The sequence below is a fragment of the Periplaneta americana genome, chromosome 8 (assembly GCF_040183065.1).
Source record: "Periplaneta americana isolate PAMFEO1 chromosome 8, P.americana_PAMFEO1_priV1, whole genome shotgun sequence".
In the NCBI taxonomy this organism is placed as follows: domain Eukaryota; kingdom Metazoa; phylum Arthropoda; class Insecta; order Blattodea; family Blattidae; genus Periplaneta; species Periplaneta americana.
The window spans coordinates 6,490,604-6,509,733 of NC_091124.1; the positions used below are offsets into that span (position 1 = coordinate 6,490,604).

The 19,130-nt window shown below is 39.1% G+C and overlaps 1 protein-coding gene across 1 annotated transcript in view; it reads left to right on the plus strand.

The window, feature by feature from the left end:
- LanB2 (laminin subunit gamma-1) overlaps nucleotides 1-19,130 on the plus strand; it is a 219,832-nt gene that overhangs the window by 56,094 nt on the left and 144,608 nt on the right. The window contains exon 2 of the mRNA XM_069832299.1: nucleotides 5,918-6,191. Coding sequence (XP_069688400.1) covers nucleotides 5,918-6,191 — 274 coding nt within the window. The remainder of the gene's footprint in view (nucleotides 1-5,917; nucleotides 6,192-19,130) is intronic.

Genomic DNA, 19,130 nt, shown 5'->3' on the forward strand with positions numbered 1-19,130 from the left:
TTGCGGATGGGACCTGGCTCCATTAGGATTTCAGGCAGGATGGCTCACCTGGCAACGCCGGTTTCACGATGTTGATTCAGGAAGGGCTTGGGCTTATCAGGCTATTCGTTTGCGGATGAGGCTAGTCTCTTCAGGGGCTGAGGCAGGATGATCCACCTGTCAGCGTCGCATTCAGGAATGGCACTCAGGTCACCTGTCAGACTTGGAAAATCGTCGCATATCACTCGCGATCAACTCAACAATCGGATTTTATTCTTCCAACAATAATTCCTTTCTACAATTCGCCTTAAACGCTCTCGTCAACAATTGGATTTTCACTCAACACAGTATTCGTTATAGCACTCCACCGACGACAATGACAATTTACTTGGACTATTACGAACAACAATGAACTGCTAATCTTAACTAATATTTACAAAGCACTATTTACAAATCAGAACTATCAGTTCTCAGTTCACAGTTCTTCTATCTCAGTCACTCGAGTTCACAGTATCTCGAACCACAGACCTTCAGAGACAGTTCACTGTACTCGAACTCAGGTCCCTCCAACTGCGGTCCACTGCACTCGAACTCAGGTCCCTCCAACTGCGGTCCACTGCACTCGAACTCAGGTCCCTCCAACTGCGGTCCACTGCACTCGAACTCAGGCCTTCGGATGCTGATACAGTTGCGGACGCACACTCGAGTCGAACTCCGGTACACAAGACTGGCTTGCTTGCTCTGGCTTTCTCACTGACTGGCTGACTAATCAACTGAAAACTGCTGTCGTTCCTTCGCGTCCGTAATTTATAACCACAGCGACGTAGCCTCGAAAGTTCGAATTCGCGAGTCTTCCACTTCGACGGATTTCTCGGCCTCTCTAGGCAAGCAGAAGATGCGCGCGCAAACTCCCTCGCCACGTAGGCCCTTTCCCCTTACTTCTCTCCGCCGCGCGCCATCCCAAAGTGCTCCGTGAAGCCCGCGTCGGCTCACGCGCGGTCTGCTCTCTTGCGGGACGCTGGTCGTGAGTTCGAATCTCACGTCGCTGTCACAATATGAACACAAGGATGATTCATTATATTATGTGAAATTATTCTAAGGCAATTTTATTAATAATTTTTTTGTTCATATCAAGCAAATTAACAGAGAACAGCTTAATTACATTCCTGAAAATTTTAGAGGTTTTGCACTTTTACCAACGATATGCAGAGCGCACAATAAGCCGAAGCATGTAAGTGTACGGACTCGTCCAGCCCTGGAAAAACCAACGGTAACGAATGAAAAGCAAAACACTTCCTGCTCTGTCCTGAACAATTATTTTTGTTGTTTATGCAACTGTCATCGAAAGAGATTCAGGCCGAACACATTTGAATGTACCGAGTAAACCGCCACGTTGTGCTCTTCCACATAAAGACTTATTAGTATTCCCGAAAGGATTGAACGCAATGAACAAAGTCCGCCCAGTCCGCCCCGCTCTGTGTGCGGCAGGCCGTCGTCATTCACTTGATATCGGGTCGCTGACCGCGCCACGCTTGACCGTGTTGCGCTGCTATCGATATGGTTTGTGATCGCCGTTATGCAGACGTTTGACGGCCGCGCATTGAACTCTCTCAGGGGAAGATTAGCACGCGCCAAGTGTAATAACACGTGGTTGTGTACCTTGAAAGTCTCCAGTGAAACTTTTTGATTTCAGCGAATACAATGTGTTCGGGTACATGAAGCAGCCACCGTGTTAACACGCACACGCCCATTCATGCGCTGACTTTCAGGCGTCCTTTGCACAGAGTTCTCTTCCTGCTTGTTGCAGTCGCTAAAATAAATTTCAGCTTATTGGTCTGACCGAGTTTCATAACTCATGTGACAGGTTCTGAGCCATGGTACGACGTGACATCAGTGACGTCGCCAGGATCAGAGCAAGGGGGGTGCGGATGGGGTGCGAGCTGTAAAAATGTGGTACATAAAAATCCAAATGTTTTCTCATGCACTTGCGCGCATGCTATACATCTGTTTATTAATAATAATAATAATAATAATAATAATAATAATAATAATAATAATATTATTATTATTATTATTATTATTATTATTATTATTATTATTATTATTATTATTATTATTATTATTATAGGTAAAGGTATCCCCGTAACATGCCATGAAGGCACTTGGGGGGCATGGAGGTAGAGCCCCATGCTTTCCATGACCTCGGCACTAGAATGAGGTGGTGTGGTCGGCACCACGCTCTGACCGCCTTTTACCCCCGGGAAAGACCCGGTACTCAATTTTATAGGAGGCTGAGTGAACCTCGGGGCCGTTCTGAAAGTTTGGCAACGAGAAAAAATCCTGTCACCACCTGGGATCGAACCCCGGACCTTCCAGTCCGTAGCTCTACCAACTGAGCTACCCGGCCGCCCATTATTATTATTATTATTATTATTATTATTATTATTATTATTTATATTAACTTATTCTTTTTCTACTCCTATGTGTTTATTAATTTTATACCATACATTGGTCAGATCCAAGCTTGAATATGCATGTGTAGTATGGAACTCTACTACTTCCACTGACTCGGCTAAGCTTGAGAATATTCAAAGAAAATTTATTTCCCTGTGTTCTTATAGATTTTTACCAAATTCTGATGATTGTAAATATGAGATTAACTGCAAATATTTTAATTGCTGTAGTTTATTTGCCAGACGTCAGGATCTTGATTACTTATTTTTTTGTAAAGTTCTTAAGGGTGATATTGATTGTGAATCTTTCCTAAGCAATATCAGTCTTCATATTCCTGCTAAGGGTTTAAGATATCATAAAATGTTTTACAATAGAAATTCAAAATCTCTCTCTCCGGTCTGCAGATGCATAAAATATGCTAATTTGCATGGATCAAACTTCGATCCATTTAATGTGTAGTATATATTTTGAAGTTTTATATCAGTTTTCATTTATATCTTTTGTTTAAATATGTATTTTAATATTATTCTCGCTAACTTTTATATCATTTTGTTATTTATTAATTTACTTGATTCCATCCTTTCATTTTCAAATACAATTACTTTTATCTCATTATGCTATGTAGTTTAGTCATCCATTTTATCCCGTCCATTCATTGTCATTAGTGTCGTATTATAATCTTGTATATCTTTGTAATACTATTTTATATAATTCCATTCTTCATTTATGATTCCATTATTTCATTGGTAATTATCATTTTAATTAATTGCCATTAATTTAATTATTTCTTTGTACTTTTATTGTAAATTATTGCTAGTGTTTTTGTTATATTGTTTGTGCTGAACTGTAATTGGCCTCTGGCTGTTGTACAGCACATTAAATATAAGTAAATAAATAAATTATTATTATTATTATTATTATTATTATTATTATTATTATTATTATTATTATTATTATTATTATTGCTCATCACATCCATAACGATACACTAAGGGACGTAGTTTTTTCACATCCAAGAAATTGTTTGTTTTTGTTCTTCAAAATAACCTATGCCTAGTATTTTGTTAATAAATTGCCCTTTGGGGTGCGGAAAGGGCTGCTCCGATTTTTATGGGGTGCTTGCGCACACTTTCGCACCCCCCTAGCGACGTCCCTGCGTGACATTAGCTCTGCAATCGGAAAAACAACTGAATGTCACATAGCACTGTAGGCCTGTTCCTATGGTAAGAACATAGACTTAATACCAGTTGCAGAAACGTCCATTCTTCTTCATATCCTTATTTCGAAGTCATTTCTCTTCTCTTCTCTTCGTCGTAATGTCCATACTTCTGCTCCACACGAGTACACACAAAGCATTTCGCTTAGTTCTTTCTCCAGACGTCCGCAGAAGATGCTCCTTTTTCTATTGCTATCCCACTTCCTGGCTATAGCTCATGTTACTGTTTACAGTATACTCTATTTTATTTCAAGGAGTGCAGTTCGGTGGCCCCTTTGAACACCCACTTACAGATTTATGACTTCCTACACAAACACCTCTGACAATTCCATCCTGTCCCCTCGTCCTAACATTGCACAGTTGTCACAATCCTGGTGACCCTCGAAATGAGACTGACGGGATTCTTGGAATTCGGAAAAGATGCAGCAACTCTGCCTCCACGTGGATTTGACGGGAGCTTTTCAGTTCTTCTGAACAAGGGTTGTGATTGGTTACTGATAGGAGAAGACAAGATTTCCGTCACAGTAAGGAAGACATTTATGGCAACCAATTAGGAGGGGGCAGTAGAAGGTCTGTCGGCAAAGTCCTTTCTATGAAACTGCACTCCATGAAATAAAATAGAGTAGGGGAGACTGTTGTACCTTTAAACACTTCTCACATTTTACTTTTTTTTATTTTGGGAAATGAAATTTTCTAAATGAAAAAATGCTTGATATAATTATTGAAGATTCCTTTACAACTTCCTGTATGTATTTTCCTGTTTTACAGATCTATTAAGGATGGAAAAAATAAAATGAAAGGAATTGTAATGTGTTCAAAGGTACAACACGATCATGTACCTTGGAACATACCCTCTTGTAAGTTGGAACACATGGAATGTAGGTGGGAATATAGCTGTAAAAACTGACAATTATATTTAAAATGTATTTTCAATCATAAACCAGAGCAGGCTTCTCTGATTGAGATTTTATTTCCTGGATAAACAATAACTGCTTCAACAGCTTTCTTCAAGGCATCCGAATCAATTGGGGACCTCTTTAATTCCAGACTTACTTCGTGACATGACCTTAAAATAAAAGAAAAACAAAAACCGATAGTATCGTGTAATTTGGAACATGTTCCATGGTACAAGATGTTTTGTGTTCAAAGGTACAGGAGTGTGCACGTTTAAACAAATATGGCTCCGAAAACTAGGGAGTCAAATACATCATGGAAATTAAAATATGTTATTACTCACCAGATGATAGGGAACACACCGTACTTGAAAGATATTAAATGCAATCTGGTTTTGTGTTAGAAAACTTATATCAATGAACGAAATGTTTACTTTCGGTACTAAAAAAAAACTTATTTTGTCCACGGAACTCACAATTTGCAATAAATCAAACCAAAACTACGACCAGAGCTACTTAGCGGCTTTCTCTACAATCTACTTCAGTTTGAGTGGCTGCAAAAGGGTATCTGTCGGATACAGGAGGGAGAGCCATTAATCCTTCCCATTGAAGGCCTTAAGGATCCAACCTGGACAAATACCCAATGTCCCATCCCTACCTTCCCGTGGTGCAGCTGTTAGTAAGCATAATTTTACAAGGGAGGGGCTACTCATCAATTAGCACTGGTCAGCGTGATGAGTTAATGACTGAATTTGGTATAATTTTCCTCTATCCAATAACTAATTCCCTCTTTACCCTTTCCTATCCAGTCCTCTGACTGAACTCTTACTTTCTTCGATCCCGACGGCATTAGAGCATTCGAGGCCTAGGGGTTCATTTCACTTTCCTAACTCCTCTTTCTACTTTTCTGTTCCTAGTGCTGACCTGTTATGGCACTAAAATCGTCCTCCAGTGGCTTAAGGAGGGAAAGCTGGTGATCAACAAGATCTCCCAGCTAGGTCCAATGGACCCGTCGACCAACAGCAGGTGTGGTCCTCCAGACATTCTGGGGGTTATGTGTGAATGAAGTAGCCACCAAAACGTTAAAATATGGTGTTCACTTAAATCGGCTACAACTTGCCATTTTCTGATAATATCTTTGAAAAATATTGGAGTGCAAGAGGTCAAATGACTTTATTGTCAAACGCCTGGCATTAGAAAACAACAACAACAACTTCAGTTTGAGTCCTCTAGGTAGCGGCAAAAATTTAAAAACAAGAAATGTTTAAAGGTACACTATGCTAAAGGTACAACAGTCTCCCCTATACACGTATTGGCATTCGCACGTTTGCCTGGTTTATTTCTCTCGATAACCGCGGTCTTGTCTCGTTGGCAGAGGTGCATCCCCGGCTTCGAGAACGCCGCCTTCAACGTGCTGGTGGAGGCGACCAACACGTGTGGCGAGGAGCGACCCACGGAGTTCTGCGTGCAGACCGGCGCGTCGGGCACCAAGAAGTCGTGCGAGGTGTGCACGGCGTCGGGGGCGCAGGCCCACCCTGCAGCCTACCTCACGGACTTCAACAACAACGACAACCAGACCTGGTGGCAGTCGGAGACCATGTACGAGGCCGTGCAGTACCCCAGCCAGGTCAACCTCACCCTGCACCTCAGTGAGTACCAGGTTCCCTCTATCTTACCGCATGGCCGGCCATTTTGTATCTACGACATGGGACACACACCTTCACTTCCCTCTCGGAGGAAACCATCCTAAGTTTTAAAGTCCATCGCCTCTCAGTGTGATGTAACAGGGCCTGTTGCATGTTATTCACGACAATAAGTAAAAGAACAGTCATTTGCGGTTGCATAAATCTGTATTGTAAATTTGTCACAGGTGATAAGCATTAGTAATTACCAGTGGCGTAGCGTCAATGTAAGCTAAAAAGCTCAGCTTCCCCAGTTAATAATAATTTCGTAATAAACCTGCAGTTTATGAACAAAATTATTTACTAATTTTAATAGAATTTATATTTACGCGTTAAATATTGTGATGCGGCAGCTCAGGATTATTTGTGATGCAGCAGTAAACATGAAGCCTGCACACACCAGCTTCCAATCTCCTCATTCTTCTGTGTAACCCACCAGCAGATTTTCCATTCTTTCTAACAAAACTACCCTCATCGCAAGAAGCTAGCTTTGACATTGAAAATAATTTAGTTTCCGAGTTATCCCTTTTCGTGAGTTGTGTTCAGTTGAAGTGTTAGTGTGCATTGTGGCTGATATAATAAATAATGAGTGAAATAACAGTTCCTGACACCAATTTACTTGAATTTTTAGGACAATTCTATTATCAAGACTGACTTACGAACAAAAGTGTGATCTAAAAAACAAATGACCGACTCCCTCGCTGTCAATGAAGGACATAACCAAGACTGACGCATACTTACGTAATTACTAATACTGTATCTATTGACCGTTAATATTGTGATTCCTCTATGACAGGGAGTGAGCTAATGTTATACGTACTGTATAAGTGTCTATTTGTTAGAGATATGTGTAAACCGTGAAATCATATTTTACTACGTACCATTTGAGGTCATGCTTTATTGGTGTTACGAGGTTCCAACCTATCTTCGACTGCTGACTTAACATGGACTACTATTTCTTTTAAGACTATATTTTACGTTTTCTCATATGTACGTGAAAGAAAACTTGAATTAGCTTCCCCTGCTCAAAATTTCATGCTACGCCACTGGTAATTACTAACAATTTCATTTGTTTACCAACGAATTTTGTTTATAATTTTTTATTTCTAGGGACAGAATCGCGAGCACGTTTTCTACCAGTCTTCTGTGTTTGGGAAACTTACTTAAAAGTGACAGTGAAGAATTCGTGCGTAGGCAGAGGAGAATATTTAGACCAAAGATAAACATCGATTTTCAGAGCGATATCTGCCCTATAACAAGGTGTGCCGTTTGGTTACAGCCATGTAATGTATTTGTTTACATACAAAAACAATATTTATATATAGTTAAGTTTTTCTTTTCATTTCTTTGCTTATTAGCAGCCATCCCTTAACCGAATTATATATTTATTCATTTATAAAACTGTATTTACAATAATTAACAAAGAGGGGTTTAAAATTTGTATAGGTAGATCCTGGAGAATTGATGTATTGATACGAAATATATGGAAAAAAAAATTACAGCGTTTCATAAAGATTTGAGGGGTTAAAAACTTTATTGTGAGTAAAGTATTGAACTTTATAGAGTATTAGTTGGGTGGCCAGAGGGGAAAAGACCTTTGCGGAGGCCGAGACGTAGATGGGAAGATAATATTAAAATGGATTTGAAGGAGGTGGGATATGATGGTAGGGACTGGATTAATCTTGCTCAGGATAGGGACCAATGGCGGGCTTATGTGAGGGCGGCAATGAACCTCCGGTTTCCTTAAAAGCCAGTAAGTAAGTAAGTAAGTAAGTAAGTAAGTAAGTAAAGTATTGAACTTACGTTAAAGAAACCAGTCCAGAACGAACGAGAAACTCAAATGTAATTACCTTGGTGTAGGCCTATCTAAGACTAGTTATAGGGTTAGCAAAATCTATCGCATGGATTAATTGGCGATTATACAGGGTGATAAAGAAATTCGTAATAACACAAAGTTACGTTTCTAAAAATGGAACGCCTGTATTTTATTCCATATTGTATTGTACTCTTCTTCCTGATTCAAATGATGTGAACGCCATAGCCATTTTTATTTGTACTGGTGGTTGGCAGGGTGAGTGAGGGGAGGAAATCTGGTAGTCTTAGTCACTGTGTTGTGCTAGTAGGCTACGGTGCGTCAGGTCAGTTTTGACCCGCTTCTTAATGCAGTTGCTGGAATCCTTGGAGTTGACCCCATGGACGCAATTCGTTTCCTCTCGCGTGTGAGATTCGAAGAGCACTCGACGAAGCATTGTCTGTCGTAATTGCTTGTCACCACTCGAGCGGTGCGGCGTTGCCATCTCTCCATCTGTTCACTTGTCTCCCTCCTCCTCTTTCTTGTACCATTGTTTGTTTTCTGGACCTCAATGCTGAATGTTCCGGCACGAGACGTGACGCAGTTGCACGTTTTCCTTATTCACTGTTGCCAACTTAGCCATTAAATCTAGCATAATTAGAATGACAGCCATAGAAATTCAAGAAATATAGCATAATAAAATTTTATATAACTGTCTGGCCAGAATCTAGTTTTTTATTCTTTACTTATTTCTAAAATATCACACGAATACAAAGCTCATACAAAACCACTTAATTTGAAATGTTATGTATTGAATGCATCGTCTCATTGTTTGATTAGCACACTGCACAGATGCTACGTACTGCATAACCGCAACAATCATCCGCCATTTTCTTCTCTTACTCACGTTTTCTCTGCCTATCTCTCCTCGCATCTGGTTGGCGAGTTGGTATAGCGCTGGCCTTCTATGCCCAAGGTTGCGGGTTCGATCCCGGGCCAGGTCGATGGCATATAAGTGTGCTTAAATGCGACAGGCTCATGTCAGTAGATTTACTGGCATGTAAAAGAACTCCTGCGGGACAAAATTCCGGCACATCCGGCGACGCTGATATAACCTCTGCAGTTGCGAGCGTCGTTAAATAAAACATAACAAAAAATCTCCTCTCATAGCGTTTTTATTTGAACAGAAATGCAATAATGCATTCTTCAAGGAAAGTTTAGTTACATATTCATTCATTCATAGTGTTTTGTCCAATGCCAGGTCTTTCACTGCAAACTCAGCATTCTCCAGTCTTCCTCTTTGTCTCTTCATATGAATCATATATCTTGATGTCTGTCATCTGATATCTTCTTCTGCCCAGAACTCTTCTTCCGTTCACCATTCCTTCCAGTGGCAGTGATAGTTACATAAATACTAACAAATCAAACTTGTACAGTTAATATAACGTGCGTTCAAGTATGCTTATATATTTTATTTCAAGTTCATACTCTATAACGTTTCGGGTAATCTCTTGATAAAGTGACCAACGAATAGGAAAACTTAACTTCATCGTCATTGCGAGTTGTTGAATTACGATCAAATCAACACAGTCCGCGAATTAGTGGTGATAATTATAATGTTCTTAAGATGACATTTCTACGATTTCTGGCTCATTTGAGCACTAATATAGCATGTTTTTGTATGTGCAATTTTTGGTAATATTCTCGCATTTTTAGAGGTGTATTTGATTTCGATTCAATCTAGCTTTTTTTTTTTTTACATCACAAGGTTTTTCTTTTACTCATGTAACATTTTTCTTCACGATCAGTTGGCAAAGCTATCTATCAGATGTTCACACGCCAGATTTCTCGAGTCACGTCTAAATGTGTTTCTCTGTGTGTAAAAGAGAGAAAAAAGTGGAGGGAAAATTTAGAAATTGAGGAAGAAATAGAAAAAGATCAAAATAGGTGGGGGAGAGAAAAAGGACGGGAGACAGAGAAGGAAGGACAAATACAGAGAGAGAGAGAGAGCGGGGAGGAATGAGAGAACGGGCATATGAAATAGAGAAATATGGTGAAGAATCGTGTGCAATGAAAAATGATTTCAACTGCAATGAACTCGAACTCAGCCTCTGGGTTTAATAATTTCTGAGCTCTGTACACGTGAGTATGCTGCGTCGTGCAGTTCCGTGGCATAGCACAGGAATACCTGGAACACTGAATCTGCGTCTTGCTGTATCATGTGTAAATTGTAATTGGAACACACTCTCTACTTCTCATTATATTTTACTCAGTAACTGTGACTAACGTATCTTTCTAATAAAACTTGTCTCGAATGTACGTAACACAGATCTTTCACAAGACTTACATTACCGGTATGTTGATACATTCCAAAAATATCATTTCAATTGAAAAATCACACCTGATAATAATAATAATAATAATAATAATAATAATAATAATAATAATATCATGATCCATCACCACCACCATCATCATCATCATCACCACCACTACCATCATCACCACCACCACTACCACCACATCACCACCACCACCACTACCACTACCACCATCACCACCACTACTACCACCACCACCACTACCACTATCACCACCACCATCACCACCACTACCACCACCACCATCACCACTACCACCATCACCACCACCACCACCACCACCATCACCACCACCACCACTACCACCACCACCACCACTACCACCACCACTACCACATCCCATCACCACCACCACTACCACCACCAACACCACCACCACCACTACCACCACCACCATCATCACCACCACCACCACTACCACCACCACCACTACCACATCTCATCACCACCACCACTACCACCACCAACAACAACACCACCATCACCATCATCATCACCACCACCACTACCACCACCATCACTACCACCAACAACAGCATCATCACCACCAACACCACCACCAACAACACCACCAACACCACCACCACCATCATCATCGCCACCACCACCACCATCATCAACACCACCACCACCACCAACAACAACAATACCACCAACAACAACAACACCACCACCACCATCATCATCACCACCGCCACCACCACCACTACCACCACCATCACCACCACCAACAATACCACCAACAACACCACCACCAACAACAACACCACCACCACCACCACCAACAACAACACCACCACCAACATCACCACCACCACCACCACCACCACCAACAACAACAACACCACCACCACCACCACCACCAACACCACCAACAACAACATCACCACCACCACCACAGAGTTGGAGTCGGAATCATGGTCCATTCGTGTTACGGAGAATCAGTCCATCTACAAGCAATGGATTTATTTACTGTGGAACTTGATGCTCAAAACGAGAAAGCATAATAATTGGTTGCGTGCAGTATCGGCATGGAACAAGGGGCCGGCCATGTGGTGTGCTCGCAGAGCCATGGGAGCAGGCAGATGTGTTCAGTTCCTGGACTTGCCAGCGATGGCAGGCCTGCGTATGCTACTGGCCTCTCAACTCGATGTGGCCACGATTTGCCCACGCAATATTTAGAATTCATCCTAAATCTCCAGGAAATTCCTTCCAGCGACTGCATCGAGGACAGTGGATTATGCTACTAATGTCATGGATGCGAAAGTTATTGACTTTCCAGTTTCAAACACTAGAAGCGTTGATGTAGAAATGTATCTTGCCTCCACCTGTTTTTGCCCGGGATACTAATTACTCCAGGCATGTATCGGCACACTAAAATGGTTGGAGGAATAACTAATTACTTCACGCATCTGGCGGAAAGTATAATTATGTGCATAAAACATCCCCGTTTCTGAAAACACCAACTTTAAAATAAACTATTTAAATTTTACTTCTACTATCTTCCACTGGATGGAGCCAACAGATAGATGAGACACCCCTTTACACCATCTTCTAATACAACTTATTAAAATACAACCAAAAAGGGACAGAAAAGAAAACAAAAGGCAAGCTCGTGTTTGGGGCAGTTCCTATGAATCTATTTTGTAGTAAAATACAGTATAACAAGAATTGGATAAAATTACAAGATAAGGTATTAAGATAACAACCAGAGAATCAAAGCCAAGAACAGATTATAAGTCTGAATGAATAAATACCGGTATATTGATAATAAGAAAAATAAAGAAAAGGGACATGAGTAGATATTAAACGATTTGCTTAATTTTTATTTTTAAATTTATCAAAATTAAAATGATCTAGGTCTGGATCGTCTTCGAGACATAAGCTTAATTTCCAAACTTAAGAGTATCTGTTATCAAATCCATGATGTGTTACTAGCTGTCTTTTTATTATGCACTAGTCAAGTCTAGACTTTTGCTTCTGGGTACCGGCACCGTGTTGAATGACATTTTCATAGCCCAAAAACGTATTGTCACGTGCAAAGCAGGTGTCGATAGCTGAACCTCTGGTAGGGAATATTTTCTACGTTATAACCTTCCTACTGTTTACGATCTAAAGTATTGGAATTCATTCGTACTAATCTTTCTGATTTTTTTTTATCAAAATAGCGATTTTCATACTTACGATAGTCGTAATATAAACAGTTTATTATTATGATGAGCACAACCTACATGCTTTTGGAATAATATGTATATTTTATTTTAGTAGGTTATTTTACGACGCTTTATCAACATCTTAGGTTATTTAGCGTCTGAATGAGATGAAGATGATAATGCCGGTGAAATGAGTCCGGGGTCCAACACCGAAAGTTACCCAGCATTTGCTCATATTGGGTTGAGGGAAAACCCCGGAAAAAACCTCAACCAGGTAACTTGCCCCAAACGGGAATCGAACCCGGGCCACCTGGTTTCGCGGCTAGACGTGCTAACCGTTACTCCACAGGTGTGGACAATAATATGTATAAGTTTGCCAAAGATACAGGTGACTCGTCATTTCGTGAAACCAAATGGAAGCGTGCGTCGTAGTCTAGCTCTGAGTAAGAACCTCGTGATGGGGGTAAGTAAGCTAGCTAGCTACAAGTGGAAGCATAGGGAGGAAAGGAGTTAAGTTTCTTTCCCTTACGCACAAGTAGGTTTCACGAGATAATGAATGGCCTATACAAATAATATTTTTAAATTTAGGAAATACTTACTATGTCCTTACAGTCTATAGTACGCACGTGTGCGCCTTTCAACCCTTACATAATGAAATAATGTATTTATATTGGCTCTTAAAATGTTTTTATTAACTATTTTAATGTATTGTTTTCACTATGCAATGCATTTCTTATGCCTTCACTATCTGTATTGTCTGATCCATTGTAGTCTACAAACCAAGTTCCACCAACTGCCGCTTGATGGCGGGATTGCGATCTTGGAGCACATTGGCAATAGCTTCGTAGTTCCGCAAACAAAACCTATACAATGTATTCAGGTAAATGCACAGCATTCTAGAGCAGCCACAAGCAATCTAATTCAGTTAATCAGTGCACGTAATATTGACTTGACCTTTGTTCAAGAACCCTACCTAATTAACAACCAACCGGCAGGAATCCCTAAAAATTTCAAAACTTTTACTCATGGAAATGGTAGGAAGAGATCTGCAATTATTGTTAATAATAGCGAGATGGATACAATAATGATTAATCAGCTTTCAGATGCGGACTGTGTGGTAGTGGAAGTCAACTGGTACAAATTTGGATTCTATGTTGTGAGCAAATATTTCGATATTAATGAAGATATGGATGAAGATACGAGAAAATTAGAAACTATAGTGAACTTTACCAAGGGAAAAAGATTACTAATTGCAGCCGATACTAATGCACGAAGTCACATGTGGTTTGACACGTTAACTAATCACCGCGGAAAGAAGCTGGAAGAATATCTAACTACTAGCAACCTATATATTAACAATGAAGACAACGGATTGCCTACATTCGAAACAGTGAGAAGCCGCAGTCGAATAGACCTAACAATCTCCAACAACACAATGGTCCGACATATAACGGAGTGGAATAGTGGTGAGGAAGAAAGCTGTTCCGATCATAAAATAATAACGTTCCGGATAGAAACTAACGATTCAAGAACCATCCCTGATACCACACAAGAGACCTGCGGAGGCATAAAATACATAGTAAATAGGGAGGATTACCCAAAGTTCGACTCCTCTTTGATAGATAACATAACAAATAAGTTCCAATTAGCAAAGAGCAGCGATCCAAAAATACTAGATGTAGAATTAAGCGACAATATTATTAACAGGATGGACACTGAAGACTTAATTAACGAATTATTCTCATGTATAAAATCTGCATGCAATTATACTTTCAGAATTTCTAAAAACAGGAAAAAACCATCCAAAGGCAGATCCGTGCCATGGTGGAATGACCTTCTAACAGTACACCGCAAGAAAGTAAATGCTATGAGAAGACGCTATCAGAGAACGCAAAATAACGAAAATTTAAGACTTCAAAGGAAAACACAGTATATAGAAGAGAAACGACTATATCAATCACATATACAACAAGAGAAAACAAAGTCATGGAAACAATTCTGCTCTACAACAAGTTCAAATCCGTGGAACAAGGCATATAAAATATCAGCTGGAAAAATACGAAGTCAATGCATACTCTCAACAATACAAAAATCTAATGGCACATATACTGAAGACATGGAAAGCACAATGGGATATATGTTGGACTATTTTGTTCCTGATGATAGCGAAAAGAGTGACAGCGATCATCAAAGAGAAATAAGGAAACAAACTGTAGAACCTTCTGAAGAGAATGACGACAGAATCTTTACTGGAGAGGAGATATTTACTGTCATCAAAAACTTCAACCCGAAGAAAGCCCCTGGCGAGGACGGGATTAGCAGCGAGATTCTTTTGAGGGTCTTCGAGCTTTTTCCTTCCTTTATAACAAACATTTATAACGAATGCTTAGTGAGGGGATACTTTCCAAAGATCTGGAAAAAATCTGTCATAATACCTATAACCAAACCAGGAAAAGATCAAAGCAGAGAAGTTTCTAAGTATAGACCTATAAGCCTAATTAATGTAGCGGGGAAAGTACTCGAAAAGCTTTTAATTGATAGAATACTACATAAAATTTATTCACACTCCTTGATGAATCCTAATCAATATGGCTTTACTCCACAAAAAGGAACAGTAGATGCTGCTATGGATGTTAAAAAGTTTATTTTACAAAGTATAAGAGAAAAGAACTGTGTAACTATGGTCAGTCTAGATGTAAGAGGTGCATTTGATGCAGCCTGGTGGCCAAGTATTCTAAAAAATCTGAAAGAACTGAAATGTCCTAAAAATCTATATAAGCTGACACAAAGTTATTTCAGTGACAGATATGCCACATTGCAGACAAATACTCATAAAGTTGTAAAAAAAGTAAACAAGGGGTGCCCACAGGGATCTTGCTGTGGGCCAGGTTTTTGGAACATTATGTACAATTCCTTGTTTAACATAAATTTATCAAAACACTCCCACATCGTCGCATTTGCAGATGATCTTGTAGTCTTGACTAAAGGAGCTACACGCATAGAATCTGAAAATTATGCTAATTCAGATATTTACAAAATTCAAAATTGGGCTTATCAAAACAAAGTTGAATTCAACGATAGCAAGTCGAAAGTCTTAGTAATATCAAAAAAGAGGAAAGATCACGCTGAGAAGACTAAAATATATCTAAATCACAAGACACTTGAACAAGTTACAGAATTGAAGTATTTAGGAATTTATTTCGACGCAAAATTCAACTTTGGGAAACACATTGATAAAATAACAGAGAAAACAACTCAAGTCGTAAATATGCTGAGTAGAACAGCGAAACTACAATGGGGTTTAGGACATCGTGCTTTGAAAATTATCTATAAAGGAGCAATAATACCGATGCTGACATACGGGTGTTCAGTTTGGAGTGAAGCCCTGCAAAAACAGAAGAATCTAAATAAACTACAAAGAGTATAGAGAATAATGAATATCAAAATAGCCAAAGCTCATAGAACACTGTCCTTTGAAGCATCTTGTGTCGTTGCCGGAGTTAGACCTATAGGTATAAGCATAGCAGAATCTGTGAAAATCTATCAAGCAACGCACGAAAGCAATGAAGACCCTGAAGATTACGACAGACCACTTCAAGTAAGATACTGGCCACATCCAGCTGACAGGATAACAATAGGTGAAGTGAAGAATTCTTTCACATATGCTGTGGAAATATACACAGATGGAAGCAAAATTCAAGAGAAAGTGGGAGCAGCAGCCGCATTTTACAAACAGGGCACATTAATTCACACCATGAAGAACAGACTTCACAGTGACTGTTCAAATAATCAGGCGGAACAGATGGCCATCTTAAAAGCTATAGAAGAACTTAATAGACTAAATATCATACCAGAGGAAAGAACAGTGGCAGTTTTCACAGATAGCCAAATCACTATAGCTCTACTCAGGAACAGCCGCAACCATAGCTATATAATAGAACTAATCAGAAACCAAGTTAAGAGACTCCAGGATCTCCATTGGCAAATTCATTTTGGATGGATTAAAGCCCATGTGGGAATTCCTGGGAACGAGATGGCAGACAAGCTAGCCAAGAAAGCAGCAGCAGAAGAATATAAAGAATTAATATACACTAAAAAACCCAAAACTGCTATTATTGGAAAGATCAAAGAAGAAGGATTAGCAAAATGGCAGGAAGAATGGACTAGTGCGACCAAAGGGGCTGTCTGCAGGACCTTCTTCCCATCGGTTCGACAGAGATTAAGACAGAATAGGATAATAATGACGCCTTCAATTGCAGCTATGGTAACTGGACACGGCATACTAAAATCCTATCTCCAAAGATTTAGGATAATAAATGATGCCACATGCTCCTGTCTTCAAGAGGCCCAAACTGTGGATCATGTAATATACAGGTGTAGAAAACTTCAGCAGCAGAGGGACATCTTCAGACATCAAATAGTAATGAATCATGGAAAGTGGCCAGTTGCTCAAGATCAACTCATTTTGAAACACTACAAACAATTCAAAACATTCATACAATCAATAGACTTTAACACATTATAAACATGAACACAAATAAGTACAACACTTTGTAAACATGAATCCAAACAAGCATACAATTATAAGATTTTAAATTGTGGATCTGTGATGTACAATTCAAATATGACTCCGTCTATTGCAATAGTGTATTGTTAAATGACTGTGAACATGTATGTAACATAAAAATAACATATAAATATATTAAACATAATATGTAATATTGCAACACTTGTAAAAAAAAAAAATTTCTGATAATGCATTTAGGCATAAGCTTTGTAAATGGCGAGCGGATTGATTCTGTATAGTACATAGATAATTTAATTGTGGATGTGTAATGTGTAATTGTGATGCATTAATTAATTGTGCATTTGTAATGTACTTAAGCATAAGATTTATAATTGCTAGTTGATAATATATTGTGCAGAGTAGATAGTTTATATTTATTTTAAATTTTGGATATGTAACATAAACATAGCATATAGTATTGCAAATATTGTATGCAATGGAACATGCTGTTTTAGCACAATAAAGAAAAAAAAAAGTGTAGAGTATAAAATAGTAAAATTAATAGGGATATCTTATGCAAAATTTTACCGTTACATGGCAGGAGCGTTCCATGCGGCGCAACATGTTGTAGGGCTATGTTTTGTCATATGCTACAGTTGATTACATTTTCCCGCTTGTTGGTTTTCTGTGCGTGTCAAAATTATATTTATAATTGTTTTGTATAACCTAGTATAATTTAATACAATTCAGTATTTTCTTACCTCATAATTTAATTTAATTAACAATAAATAATAGTGTAAACTTGTATAATACTCAGGCATTCCCTCTATGAGATGGATGGGAAAATCTGCAATATGCAGAATATAGATACATGAACTTAAACGAGCACTTTGAGAACGAGGGGCACGAATAAAACAAATAAATAAATAAAATAGGAACTTTGTAGTAGATGAATATTACCTCTTTAATCATTAGTATTGTAAAAAACGCTAAAAACAGGATATGCAGCCATCAATGTGTGTTTTTTTTTTCATAGGAAAGGGACTATCGAGACTGAATTCTTCGTATTTTTTTTCTCTAGTTGCAGAAAGATCAAATGCAATGTTTGATAAGATGATATAATATGATCGCAGTAATATCACGATTATTCCTTATCACGATACCCGGCTCCGGAACAATTTTTCCCTCGAAATTATTCAAATCAACTTTACAGGGAGTTATACCTGAAATCTTGATTTGCATAATACACGTCACTGTTCGTTAACAGAAAACCACAATTTAAGTCACACGGAGTTAGTGTGCACTCGAAGTTGGTTGCTTGACGCTTGTCAGCCCACTTTGAGGTCTGTGGATATAGAGGGAAAAATTGGATCGGTGTCGGTTAGAGTTCCCGGGTAGCTCAGTGGTAGAGCGTTGGTACGTTAAACCAAAGGTCCCGGGTTCGATACCCGGCTCCGGAACAATTTTTCCCTCGAAATTATTCAAATCAACTTTACAGGGAGTTATACCTGAAATCTTGATTTGCATAATACACGTCACTGTTCGTTAACAGAAAACCACAATTTAAGTCACACGGAGTTAGTGTGCACTCGAAGTTGGTTGCTTGACGCTTGTCAGCCCACTTTGAGGTCTGTGGATATAGAGGGAAAAATTGGATCGGTGTCGGTTAGAGTTCCCGGGTAGCTCAGTGGTAGAGCGTTGGTACGTTAAACCAAAGGTCCCGGGTTCGATACCCGGCTCCGGAACAATTTTTCCCTCGAAATTATTCAAATCAACTTTACAGGGAGTTATACCTGAAATCTTGATTTGCACGATTATTCCTGTGTTTTGTAGGTTAAGGTCATGCAGTTTTGAATACTGTGGACGATGATTTTGAAAATTTGAAGTAAAAACATGGTTTTAATAATTACTCTACAGCACATTAAAAACATTATTCACGAAATGGATTTCACTATGGATCGTCCTGGATAATAAACATCCCAGTTAATCGAGAGTTTATTGCAGGCGTAAACTTCGCAAACTCCTAGAAGTACTGAATATAATTAAAGCTAACATAGCTTGCTGTCGAGATTG